At 45.0% G+C, this 14208-nt stretch overlaps 1 protein-coding gene across 2 annotated transcripts in view; it reads right to left on the bottom strand.

Moving 5' to 3' along the window:
• The window catches only part of tp63 (tumor protein p63), a 121425-nt gene that overhangs the window by 27522 nt on the left and 79695 nt on the right, over positions 1-14208 (bottom strand). For both annotated transcript variants that reach the window (XM_067994840.1, XM_067994841.1), the window contains exons 3-7: positions 6668-6854; positions 4973-5088; positions 4353-4462; positions 3569-3705; positions 2715-2800 (exon numbers count right to left, since the gene is read on the bottom strand). In XM_067994840.1, coding sequence (XP_067850941.1) covers positions 2715-2800; positions 3569-3705; positions 4353-4462; positions 4973-5088; positions 6668-6854 — 636 coding nt within the window. The remainder of the gene's footprint in view (positions 1-2714; positions 2801-3568; positions 3706-4352; positions 4463-4972; positions 5089-6667; positions 6855-14208) is intronic.

The raw sequence follows: 14208 nt of genomic DNA, 5'->3' as shown, positions 1-14208 counted from the left end.
TGGATCCAAAATTGGCTCAGTGGCAGGAAGCAAAGGGTAATGGTCGGCAGGTGTTTTTGTTAATGGAAGGCTGTTTCCAGTGGGGTTCCGCAGGGCTCAGTACTTGGGCCCTTGCTTTTTGTGGTATATATTAATGATTTGGACTTAAATGTAGGGGGCATGATTAAGAAGTTTGCAGAATTACAAAAATTGGCCGTGTGGTTGATAGTGAGGAGGAAAGCTGTAGACTGCAGGAAGATACTAACGGACTGGTCAGGTGGGCAGAAAAGTGGGAAATGGAATTCAATCCGCAGAAGTGTGAGGTAATGCATTTGGGGAGAGCAAACAAGGCAAGGGAGTACACAATAAATGGGAGGATACTGAGAGGTGTAGAGGAAGTGAAGGACCTTGGAGAACATGTCCACAGATCCCTGAAGGTAGCAGGACAGGTAGAAAAGGTGGTTAAGGCGGCATATGGGATACTTTCCTTTAATAGCCAAGGCATAGAATATAAGAGCAGGGAGGTTATGCTGGAACTGCATAAAACATTGGTTAGGCCACAGCTTGAATACTGCGTACAGTTCTGGTCACCACATTATAGGAAGGATGTAATTGCACTGGAGAGGGTACAGAGGAGATTTACGAGGATGTTGCCAGGACTGGAGAATTTTAGCTATGAGGAAAGATTGGATAGGCTGGGGTTGATCTTTTTGGGACAGAAGAGGCTGAGGGGTGATTTAATTGAGGTGAATAAAATTCTGAGGGGCCTAGATAGAGTGGATAGGAAGGACCTATTTCCCTTAGCAGAGAGGTCAATAACCAGGGGGCATAGATTTAAAGTGATTGGTGGAAGGATTAGAGGGGAGCTAAGGAAAAATGTTTTCACCCAGAGGGTGGTGGGAGTCTGGAACTCACTGCCTGAAAGGGTGGTAGAGGCAGAAATCCTCAACTCATTTAAAAAGTACCTGGATGTGCACTTGAAGTGCCGTGACCTACAGGGCTACGGACCAAGTGCTGGAAAGTGGGATTAGGCTGGGTGGCTCATTTGCGGTCGGTGCGGACACAATGGGCCAAATGGTCTCCTGCTGTGCCATAAACTTTCTCTGATTTCTATATCAATGGACTGGTCAGATGGGCAGAAGGGCGGCAAATGGAATTCAACCAGAGAAGTGTGAAGTTTGCCCTCCCCAAATGCATTACAAGGCAAGGGAGTACACAATAAATGGAAGGATACTGATAGTTGTAGAGGAACAAAGGGACCTTGGAGTGCATGTCCACAGATCCCTGAAGGTAGCAGGACAGGTAGATACGGTGGTTAAAAAGGCATACGGGATACTTTCCTTTATTAGCCGAGACATAGAATATAAGAGCACGGAGGTTATGCTGGAACTGTATAAAACACTGGTTAGGCCACAGCTTGAGTACAGTGTACAGTTCTGGTCACCATATTACAGGAAAGATGTGACTGCATTGGAGAGGGTACAGAGGTGATTTACAAGGATGTTGCCCGGGCTGGAGAATTTTAGTTATGAGGAAAGATTGGATAGGCTGGGGGTGTTTTCTTTGGAACAGAGGAGGCTGAAGGGTGATTTAATTGAGGTATATGAAATTATAACAGGACTAGATAGAGTGGATAGGGAGGACCTATTTCCCTTAGCAGAGGGGTCAGTGATCAGGAGTCATATATTTAAAGTAATTGTAGAAGGATTAAAGAGGAGTTGAGGAGAAATCTTTTCACCCAGAGGTTGGTGGGAGTCTGGAACTCACTGCCTGAAAGGGTGGCTGAGGCAGAAACCCTCAACTCGTTTAAAAAGTACTTGGATGTGCACTTGAAGTGCCGTAACCTACAGGGCTACGGACCAAGCGCTGGAAAGTGGGATTAAGCTGGATAGCTCTTTTCGGCCGGCATGGACTTGATAGGCTGAATGGCCTCCTTCTGTGCCGTAACTTTCTATGATTCTAGGAAGTCGGCTGACTGATGGATTGATCTAAGGAGTTGGTTTTAAGGAGGTTGTTTTAGGAGGAGATAGGCAGCAAGGTGGAGGGGTTTAGGGTAGAGCTCCAGAACATGGGGTTATGGCAGGCAAAGGTTCTGCCATAGATGGTGCAGCGGGGAGCGGGGAAGGAATGTACAGTGGACTGGAGTTGGAAGAATTCGAGGATACACGTCAGAAAGCAGAGTTGGAGCACAATGCAGAGGTAGGAAGGACTGACACCATTCAGTTGATATGTTAAAGGGCAGGGAGCCAACAGAGATTGGCAAGGGCAAGGATGACAGATTGCAAGAAAGGGTGCATTCCGATGGTATATTGCGGGAAGTGTCATGCACCAGAATTGCAATGGGGGAATTTTGGAATTAAAAGACTGGATGTAAAATGGTGGGTCTCTCGCCTCCCCCCCTGTAATTTGCGACATGCACATCTGATGCATAAAGCTGGGTGCCAGAAGCACCAAAGATGAAAATTTATCACAACGCATTGAGATAATGGCATAGTAGATGATAGAATGGAAGAACACGGGCACCCAGCACCAGTCCCAGGAGCAAACTCCACAGCACGATCATTAATACTTCAGTACTTCTCCGCAACATTAATAACACACACGGATTCATATTAAATTGTTCAACACATTTTGCTGAAATGGTACTTTTCCTTTAAAAGGGAAATACATGCAAAATTGACCAGTCGGATCACAAATTCTAGAGGAGGAATTAGATTAAAAATTGGAAAACCTACTGGTAAATAAAACAGCTCCTCATCGCCTGGCCGACGTTTTTTACTAGTGATCGATGCCACCTGAATCCCCTGGTTCACGTGACGGACTGTAAAAAAACATTGAAAGGAACTCCGTTAACAGCCTGGGCGCACAAACACCACCATGTGAATATCAGCATCAATATCATTCGGTTACGCCAATCGGGGTAGCACTGATGGTAAAATCACCAGCCGGAGATTCCTTCGGGACTGCTCCTGCTCGACCACCATTACTGCACCAGAGAGGCAGCAAGGTAGGAGCAGCCCCGAGGAAATTCTCGGCTGTGGTTTTAACACGGGACGAGGTGGAGTAGGACATCACTTTTCCTGCACACCACTGCATTTCACGAGCTTTTCACCGAGGAGCACTGTCTTGAGCAGCAGCTCGCCATTCTCTGAAACACTGCAACATGGCGCGAGGGACTGAGGGCTTTGGCCCTGCGATTGCCATCAGGTCACTGTGGGCAGCTGCCAAGTGGAGACCAGGTAATTCCAATAAAATGACAGGGCCTACTATTTTAAGAAGAGCCCTTTCACGTGTTCAGCTGTCCTGCCTGGTAGAATAAGTGGTCATAGCTCCTAGTGGTGCAGAACAGAGCTACGCCACGCAGATTCAACCAAGGTGGGCAGGTCTGAGTGGAGCTGGAGAGGGCTGATGTGGCTCGGGCGTATTGGGTCAATAGAGTATATGGGGAAGGCCTACATGGCTGATTCTCGTCAGTACAACCGGTTATAGGACCCCTAAACCCATCCGCCTGGTATAAATGGTGATGGAAACTACCAGTACAAATCAAATGAGAAAGCCCAACCTTAAAAGGAGCCCAGCGGTTACTTACGCCGTTTGGTGGTGTCGGCGCCCTTTGTTCCTTCGGTCACTTGCTGTTTGCGGATGCTGTCTTCATCTGCTTTACGGTCGCGGCCAGGACAAGCACAAATACGAGCTTCAAAGCAGCGACGTCCGAGAACCTGCCCACTGGACACAGGAGAACGGGACATTAACACTCCATGAAAATCAAACTCCCCGAATAACGTCCAACAGTTCCGTAGAGGAACCAAGATGTTGGAATGATCTCTGGTTACAGATGCTCTCGTGTCTTGTAACTCTCCTGTGAAGCATCTTGGGACGTTTTACTACGTTAAAGGCATTATATAAATGCAAGTTGTTGTTAACAGAACCAGAGGACTAGCCGTGCAAGCAGCCTGTATGAACTCCTCTCTACGTCTTTATTTTGGTGAGGGTGGCACTCCCTCTGATTGAAGTTACTTTCACCAGCTGGGCCTATATGCACCAGACACCCTCCCTAGCCTGGAGGGCAGGCGATCAATTCCTGTACCTCTGTCAATGTTACTCTGAAACTAGACAGCAGCAGCCCTGGGTGACGCTATCTCCAACCCCACCTCCCCCCCCACCCGCCCGCAGAAAGTCTGCAGCTGTAATCTGGTACCAGAACTGAGATCAGATTTCAGCACCCGGGCGTAAGACTGCAGCTGAGCGGATAAAGCACGGCTCTGGAGCACGCGGCAAATTGCCACGTGAAATAAACATAGTTATGAAGCTCAGTTGTTAAGGTTCATTTTTATAAAGCCAATCCCCAATCTATAACCAGCCATTCTACTTACTCCCTGTTTTCCAGGGTGACGATGATCAGGATGGGGCGCCGGTTCATTCCTCCAACACAGCTGCTGTTACACATGAAGTTGTACAGGATTGTTGTGAACTCTGTGCCAACCTAGTTTTGAAAAAAAGGTGATCAGAGGGAGACATTAAACTGACATCCTGCAGTACAAGGAAGAGGCTTCGTTACATCGAAATTCTGTTGATACTGAGCCAGTTCCAATTATTTTGATGCTCCACTGTGAACCACATAGTTGGTGTAACGTTGCACACTCATTGGCAGCAATTGTAACTTTTATCACCAGCTAAAAAACAGGCGATAGTGAATCGACCGCCTGTTTTACACCTCACCGATTTTCTTTTCCATCAAAGTCAAACTGGGCAGAATGCAAAATGGGCAGTCGAATCACTATCACCCGTTTTTACCTGGTGATAAAGGTTAAAATCACCCTCATTGTGTGTAACTATGCGAGTAGCACAATCCCAGAACCAGTGAAAAAGCCTGTTTCTGAGCAGCAACTGGCTGCTTGCTGCTCACATGGGTGTCCCTCACGTCAAATCCGATTAGCAGCTAGGGATCCGAGGGATATCTATATACACTTCACTGAAAAGGATGCAATCTTACCTGTGGTGGTTCATAGGGCACCATGACACTCTGCCTCCCAGTGATCGGGTCCTCAACGTACTGGGCATGGCTGCTCCCCTCCACTCGGATTAGGTGGCTGGGTGGGGCCACTTGACCTACAAGTACAACGCTGCAGTTAAAAGAGAACTATGGAGGAGTGATTCATTCATTTACAAAATAAAACACAACCACATTTCCTCCATTACTCACCTGCTATGTCAATGAATAAGACAACTGTCTGAGATGTACGTGGTAGTGAGGGACCTATTGGAGAGGAATATTTCTGCAATTTAAACTTTTGTTTTTTTTTCATATTAAAACAGTGTGCCACGTAACAGCATCTGGCAGAACAGAGCGTTGACCTGCAACCCTATATGTATGTAGCACTAATCATTGTGGTGTGTATATATATTTACATATGTGTGTGTAAATAACACAATGGCTTGTGCTACATACATATAGGGTTGCGGGTCACTATACTGTCTGGTGCTGTTATATGGCACCTGCTGGTTGCAGTACCTGAGTCAGAAAGTGCTCCTTTAAATAAACTTGAGCTTGTTTGAAATACAACCTCTCCTTGATGATATCAAGAAGCGGAGATAAAAAGAAACAGCCCACCAGCTCTGAGCGATGTTGGCTGGTACTGCATCCACTGTACGGCCATTAACACACCAATCCTTTTTAACCAGTGGGTCAAAGATCTGTTCCTCAGCACATTCTTCAAATGTAGTTCGAAATACAGTAAAACCCAGGGTGCTGAAGGAAGCATTAGCAGCTACTGCATTAAGGAAACGTGTCTTAAGGAGCTGATACCCAGGTTTAATTAGGATATAATGCCTGGGCTTTTCCATCTGTCTGCTCATTTTGATGGAAAGGCACGTTGCTGACTTCCTTTATGGCATATACGTTGCACTGTTAGAGAATTATAGAAAGATAATTCCATGTGACCCACCCCCTCTCCCCCCGTCGCCCCAAGTGACTTTAAAGGGCAGGAGAATTGTGGGCTTGCAAGCACAGAAATGGTAAACCCTGGCCAATGTCACGATCTATCCATTCACTACAGTTAGTGGAAAAATATCAATTATACAATATGTGACTGCACAAGGAAATTCGATACAGCACAATACTTTCATGACATCAAAATTAATCATTTTGAAGATTAGTCAAAATTTATCAGAAATATTAAGGTATTTTCTGGTTGTCTCAGGTTCTGAAGCAGCATTTAGTTGATAAACTATTGGGCCTTGCAGCGTTATTGAACAAGCCTTAGAGTAGGCCACTTGCTGGATTAAGCAGCTGTTACTCTCTGGGCATTATCAATGACTGCATATCACTTGGGTGGGGTGCCTACAGATTAAAAGCAGGCAGTACAGGTATTTAAGCAAGAGAATGCAAGTTTGTTATTCTGAAATAGGTCTTAAAACTATACATGAAAACCTCACAATTTCAGCATTAAAGAGGCATGGCCTTTGTGATAGTGTGTTTCTAGGGGGGAGAGTCGGAGGAGCCTTGCATCATTCTGTCCCCACACGACTCACAAGTGATGTGATTTTACGGTTCATGAACATTCATTTTGTTGTAAAATGCTGGCCCGCCCAACAATCCTCCCTTCCTTTCCCCCCCACACCACCCCCGCCAAAAGGCTGTGCCTCTTTAAGATACTGATACTTAAATAAGCAGTTGGGATAGCTTTACCATCATTGAACTCTCGACTGAGCTCATGGTTTGGGCACCGTTTCACCACTTCGGTGACATGCTCTGCCTTCTTGTATACAGGCATGGCCCGGATCACGGCTCCCTGCGGTGGCTGCGTCATTACTTTGATCTGGATGGGACATGTCTTGGCAATCTGACAGTACAACTTCTTCAGCTCTGGGGAATACTGGTGGAGATAGGAGAAACAGATTATTGGGTCTGACTAGCAGCTCAATTAATTCGCAATTACCGATTCTCTCATCATTGCCATTGAATAAATAGTCATAATTTGGCACAAGTGCGACTATTAGTACGGATTAGTAAGTCATATTAAAAATCGCGGGTTTTTGTAAATTCTTAAATATATTTGAACTGAAACTTGATAACTGCACGATACCAATAATCAATTTCTTCAGCTGCTATATTTGAAGTTGGGAAAGAAGTTCACCCTACATTGCCGATGTGCTTGGGTTGGAGCTCATTGCACATTACTGGTGGAAGCTCGCACCGTACAGTACCGATGTATTTAAAGAAGACAGTAGGGTCGGTATTATGAAGGCACAAGACTAAATGGACTAATAGTCTTCTTCATCTGAACTTATATAATTCTTTACAAAACACACCAAACAAGCCCAGCTGGGGTTTTCCAGTTACGCACTCACTAGCCCCTGATTTACCTGTCCATTAAACTGAATGGAGGGGAAACTGAAGGACTGACAAGTGCACAAGCAAGAAATCCTCGTTCAAGTGTTCAAGAAAACACGGATCAGAAGATCGTTCCAACTCTTCACAAATGCAAGCTTGGGCATGGATTTAATCAGGCATTTCTGTAAAATCTCCCCATGAATTGGAGACTTTGACCTTCCATATAATTTACGTCATTTCTCTATCTATTCTGTACACTGTTACTTCCACCAGTGACTCTCCACATGCATGTGTAATCTACTGCACATGTGTGGGCAATATACTGCATGTGTGGGCAATGTACTGCGGGGGTAATGTACCGTATGTGCGTGGGTAATGTACTGTATGTGGATAATGTACTGACGGGCAATAAATGCCAGCTTTGCCAGCGTCACGCACATCCCGCAAATAAAAAAAAATTAGAAATGGACAGAATGAGAGTTACGAATCTTAGTAATTATTTCATCTTCAAAAGTTACAGTGGGCCATTCTTCACATGTAGAATGGCCATTTAAGGGGTGGGGGGGGGTGGCTGGTGTCCTTGGCACAACACTGCAACGGGAGTCAATGCCTTGGGAAGAAGAGTGCCAAAAAGGCCCCTGATGGCCATTAATAAAACAGACAGCAGAGGTATTTATGTGTAAGGTGAAGCTGCTGCTCAGTGAGGCTCCAGCACACAGTATTGCAGCTGATCAGAGGAAATGCTGACAGAGTTATTCACTGCCAGTATCGCCTCCCTGACCTGCCCAGCCCAGCCTTTGTGCGTGCAGGCGATGCTTCACTGAAAGCCTTTCATTTGCAGAAAGCCCAAACCCATCATAGCAACCAGTTGTTGTCTCGTGGTTTTCGTGAAAGCATGATTTGCCTGGCGTGGTGCAGTGTTCTGCAAGTGTGTCAGTTTTGTGACTGTCATGGTTACGGGAGTCAATCCCCTCTGGCCTGGAATGAGTATGAGGTGAATGTGGTAAAAATTAACACTTTTAGGATCTAACTTGCTCCACTATACTAAAAGAAGTCGGCAGAATGTTTTAATTGGGGTCCGTTTGCATTAAAAAGCCTACATCTGCCATTCACCCTGATTGCATCCTCATGTATCCGAGTCCAGCTTTTTATGTCTTAACCAACGTTTCTATAAAACTCTAAAAGCTTCCAGTACCTCAGACTCTCACTGTAGCGTTTCTGACGGGAACTGCCCCATTGCAACAAAATAGCAATCATTCAAGCACTTTGTTGATTTTGATTTTCAAATGATAATTCCCTTTCAGGTTCTTTCGATGTCCCAAGGATGCCGGTAATGCCTCCACACACACACCAACATCGTAGCATTTCACTATGGAATCATAGGGTACAGAAAGAGACCATTCGGCCCATCATGCCTGTGCTGGCTCTTTGAAGAGCTATGCAATTAGTCCCATTTCTCCTGTTCTTTCCTCATAGCTTTGCGTTTTTTTCCTTTTCAAGTATTTATCCAATTCCCTCTTGAAAGTTGCTATTGAATCTGCTTCCATCACTCTTTCAGGCAGTGTATTCCAGATCATAATAACTTGCTGTGTAAAAAAAATTCTCCTCATCTCCCCTCTGACTCTTTTCCCAATTACCTTAAATCTGTGTCCTCTGGTTACCAACCCTCCTGCCACTGGAAACAGTTTCTCTTTATTTACTCAATCAAAACCCCTCATGATTTTGAACCCTTCTATTAAATCTCCCCATAACCTTCTAGGCTGAGAGGTTGTTTCCCCTGGCTGGAGAGTCTAGAACTAGGGGTCATAGTCTCAGGATAAGGGGTCGGCCAGTTAGGACCAAGATGAGGAAAAATTTCTTCACTCAGATTTGTAAATCTTTGGAATTCTCTACCCCAGAGGGTTGTGGATGCTCAGTTGTTGATTATATTCAAGACTGAGATCGGTAGGTTTTTGGACACTAAGGGAATCAAGGGATATGGGGATCGGGCAGGAAAGTGGAGTTGAGGTTGAAGATCAGCCATGATCTGATTGACTGGCGGAGTAGGCTCGAGGGACCAAATGGCCTACTGCTCCTATTTCTCATGTTCTTACGCTCTAAGAACAATCCCAGCATCTCCATTGAGTTTACTTTCAATTCAGCCTTTTCATCAAACCATCAAAATTCCTCCATTGATATGAAATATAAGGAACCAAGCACAGCCCAGTCAGTATAATGCAGCATGCACAGCCTCCTACACTATACACAGCCCAATTAGTACATGTCTGTTCAAAAACACAAGCAATGGAAAACACCGGGATAGACCAAATGGGCCGAATGGCCTGTTTCGGTTCTGTAGATTCAATCTGAGTCTATGTCATATTTGTTAAAAAAAAAGTGTGACAAGAGATTTACTGTATTTTCCCCCCTCCCGATTCATTCGTATACAGATAACTTCGAGCCTCCTTTTGTCAGGTATGCAGTCCAGAGAAAGTGCTGTGTAACTAATAGTAAAAGATAAGGTAAAGTACTCAGCGTTCTACCTTTTCACAAGACTTTCTGTAAGCAGAAGCTCCTTCAGAAGGAGAAGTAGGTTTGGGTGCTTGAGGTAGGTGATGGCAGCAAACTGATGTTTTTTTGCAAAGCGTTTAGAAAGGGATGAGTGGTGTAAAGGCATGATGACTGAGTAGTGAATCATTCCAGTATGGGGTCTTACATTGTGGCATTTCATTTTGGAAATCCCCAAAGCATAGACACACTGTAAACATAACATACTTTTTTTTAATACGACTGCTGCATATCAGAAAGCTTTCTCAATCTTTGTAACTATCTGAACATCAATGCTGAATGATGACTTAATGTTCATTATATCATTAATCAGATTTTGGCTCAAAGCTTTCACCAAGTTGGTGCAGAAAAGTTGACACATTCACACACTTGGAGTGTTTAAACTTCCCCAATGCTAACACTCTGGGTGTGTGAATGGGTCAGCATTTGGCACATTTGGTAAAGGCAACATGCAACTGAGCCACACAAGGGTGGGTCTTTGCTGCTTTAGCTAAAATCACATTTGGTGGCAATAGTGGTGATACAATTGGCCTTGCTGCCCTTGGGCTAGGGTTCCTGCTCCGAATTGCTTGATATATGGGTCCCACATTCGATCCCTGGTCTGTGCTGATCTTAGCTAGGGCAGCCGAACGGAATGCCACAATTGGCCGTAGTGTCCTTGGATTAAAGGGGAATAAATAAGCAGCCAGGGTTTCAGCTCCCGCTGGCTAGCCAGTGACCTCAACTGGAAATGCAATTATGTCAGCTGAGGACAGAATCAGGCTTGGCTGTGAAACCTCCCATGGTTGGATAGCCTGCTGATACTCATCGTCAAGGGTCACACGTGAAGAATGGGCAGTTGTATTCCTTCTTAGTTAAGTCCAATCTTACCCTCACTCTCCTCCACACACACAAACGGTGTCCAGGTGTCACAGGGTGGCTATTCGGAGTGGGATTCTGGACTGATATTGCCCTCCCTACCTCACAGACACGGAGGACAACTGTAGCACCCCAACTGGTGCTCCATCACAGACCAGGAATCAAACTCGGGACCTTCTGGTTTCGCAGAGCTATTACATGCTGGGCCATTGTGGGAGCTACTCAAACCTTCTGGACTAGCTGCTGAACACTAGTTACTGAAAGGAGCAGCCGTGATCTGTTAAATATTAAGCACATAAAGCACTTTTTGCAGAGCTCTAAGTGCGTTCCTTTGTAAAATTAGAAACCGCACAGAGAGCTCGTTTAGAGCGTTGATCTGTAAATATTTACGGAAACTTTTGGCAACTGCAATGTGAGGAACAAATAGAAAACATATCATTTTTAAAAGACAGGATGGGTCATTCTCTGGGAGTCTGACTTCAAAGGTACTAATTGTCGTTTATTACTGCGCAATTTAGAAAATCAAGTCATTTTTCCTGGCAGCTAATGTTAGTGTGGGAACCTCTTATTCATGAAATAGTTCCGTGCAATAGTTCCTCCAGTAAATTCAACAATTAAAGCGAGTGAACATTCAGACATTTTTAACGGTTAGAAAAAGTCAATTTTTCTGCTTAAATGTGCATTCAACATCCGGCTCAGTGATTGACTTTTAAAATAAAATTTACCTGGCTCAGTCAGATTACATTTTACTGCCAATTACTCCAATATAATGTGTTACCTTCATCCACATTTAGTGAGTGCGCAGTCCCACACTGGGCCTGACACCAGTGACCTACCTTGCTGTTTGACGTGAGTGCAACCCTACAATGGGCTGTGCTCTACACATTACTGTAATCCCTTACCCTGAGGGACAGCCTGCAGCCTCTCTGTGAACAGGGAGCTCCGCAGAACACCATTAACAACAACTTGCATTTATATAGTGCCTTTAACATAGTAAAACGACCCAAGGCCCTTCACAGGGGCAATTATCAGACAAAAATAGACACCGAGCCACATAAAGAGATATTAGGACAGGTGACCAAAAGCTTGGTCAAAGAGGTAGGTTTTAAGGAGCATCTTAAAGGAGGCGAGGTGGAGAGGTTTAGGGAGGGAATTTGAGAGCTTGGGGCCGAGACAGCTGAAGGCACAGCTGTCAATGGTGGGGTGAAGGAAATCGGGGATGCGCAAGAGGCCAGAATTGGAGGAGCGCAGAGGTCTCGGAGGGTTGACCTGCAGCCAGGTTTGCACTCCCACTCCTCTCCTCCCATTACTGAGGAAACCAGATAATATTACCGTTCAGTGACATCCTGCACACTTTACCTGGAAGACAAGAAAACTGAAAAAGCATTTGCCACAGAACAACAGCAATCGAGCATAGTATCACTGTACCAGTCAATGTGTGATGATTTGTTAAACACAGTGTGTAGAGGTGGCAGCCGTGGCAACACTCTCGCCTCTGAGTCAGAATGTCGTGGGTTCTAGTCCCAGTCCACAGACTTGAGCACAAAATCCAGGCTGACACTCCAGTGCAGTATTGAGGGAGTGCTGCATTGTCAAAGGTGCCGTCTTTCAGATGAGACATTAAACCAAGGCCCCGTCTGCCCTCTCAGGTGGGTGTAAAAGATCCCACAGCATTATTTCAAAGCAGAGCAGGAGAGTTCTCCCCTGTGCCTTGGCCAACATTTATCCCTCAACCAATACTACTATAACAGTTTAATTGGTCATTTATCTCATTGCTGTTCATGGGAGCTTGCTGTGGGCAAATTGGCTGTCCCGTTTCCCTACATTACAACAGTGACTACACTTCAAAAGTACTTCATTGGCTGTAAAGCACTTTGAGACGTCCTGAGGTTATGAAAGGCGCTATATAAATGCAAGTTCTTTCTTTGTACTTTAGTTATACATAAAAGGTACAGAACCAGCCTTTTTGAGTGGTGCAGTCCTAGGAGAAGGGCAGATCCCAAATGTAATCAGCAACACAATCAAGAGTACATGAAAGATACCGTGAAATGTGGATTGGTCCTTAATTTTAAGACAAAAGTACTCTGTATTTGTAAATATAATTATCTCAAGTCACCCCTATAATTTTCATGAATGAATGTACAGACTTTTCATGGAAACCTCACTCTACTAATCTCAATTTAAAAATTTGATTCTGGGTAATTTACTAACAGTTTCAGGCTGGAGAAGACCTTCATCCCATTTAGCCCACCTAGCTACAATATTCCCTTTGGCCCATCTGGCCCACCTATCTACGGTATTCCCTTCGGCCCATCTATCTACGGTATTCCCTTCGGCCCATCTAGCCCACCTATCTACGGTATTCACTTTGGCCCATCTAGCCCACCTATCAACAGTATTCCCTTCGGCCCATCTAGCCCTCCTATCTACAGTATTCCCTTCGGCCTATCTATCCACAGTGTTCCCTTGGTGCATTTCTAATAACCCTGAATCTCATTTGTTGACAAGAACCTGTCTGGCTTCTTCTTGAAACCCATTAAGGTTTCTTGTTCCACCCCCGTGCCAGTAATTCTATTCCTCAGCTTTATCTCATTAAGCTTTGCTTGTTCCTTAGCTTTCACGCTCTCTGAACATTAAATATGGGTGTAACCCTGCTCATCGGGATGGTTTCACTTGTGCAGTGAAATGCTGATTCTGTGCACACAGGAATCACCTGGGTCAGCAGAGGGAATTTTCACCAAATACAGAGAGCCACAGTCAGTGGTTTTTGCCTGAGCTGGAAGGCTATGAAAAGCCAACATGAAAGGTAATAAATGATTTAAAATAAAAGTTACTATATTTAAGGGTGGCTAATTCACATCAAGAGTGAGGTTTATCATAAGTTTAATCAGGAGAATGGTAATTAATGAACTCTGCCAAAATAGATTGTGTCAGAAAATATTTCATCCAACAATTTTTTTTTATTCGTTCATGGGATGTGGGCTTCGCTGGCGAGGCCGGCATTTACTGCCCATCCCTAATTGCCCTTGAGAAGGTGGTGGTGAGCCGCCTTCTTGAACCGCTGCAGTCCATGTGGTGAAGGTTCTCCCACAGCGCTGTTAGGAAGGGAGTTCCAGGATTTTGACCCAGCAACGATGAAGGAACGGCGATATATTTCCAAGTCGGGATGGTGTGTGACTTGGAGGGGAACGTGCAGGTGGTGTTGTTCCCATGTACCTGCTGCTCTTGTCCTTCTAGGTGGTAGAGGTCGCGGGTTTGGGGGGTGCTGTCGAAGAAGCCTTGGCCAGTTGGTGCAGTGCATCCTGTGGATGGTTCACACAACTGAATTTGTAGGAACAGTCGGGGGTTTTGGGGAATCCTGCTGTTTCGGTGGTTGAATGCTGGTGCATCACACTGACCAGGAAGGTCTTGGGTTCGATTTTGGTCCATGCAGAGTCACCATCAGTGTCCTTGAGTTGGGAAACTTAGCCCAGGTTCCCGATCCTGATCAC

The sequence above is a fragment of the Heptranchias perlo genome, chromosome 13 (assembly GCF_035084215.1).
Source record: "Heptranchias perlo isolate sHepPer1 chromosome 13, sHepPer1.hap1, whole genome shotgun sequence".
NCBI lineage: Eukaryota > Metazoa > Chordata > Chondrichthyes > Hexanchiformes > Hexanchidae > Heptranchias > Heptranchias perlo.
The sequence above is the reverse complement of the archived record's forward strand: the minus strand, read 5'-3'. Positions and strand labels throughout refer to the sequence as shown.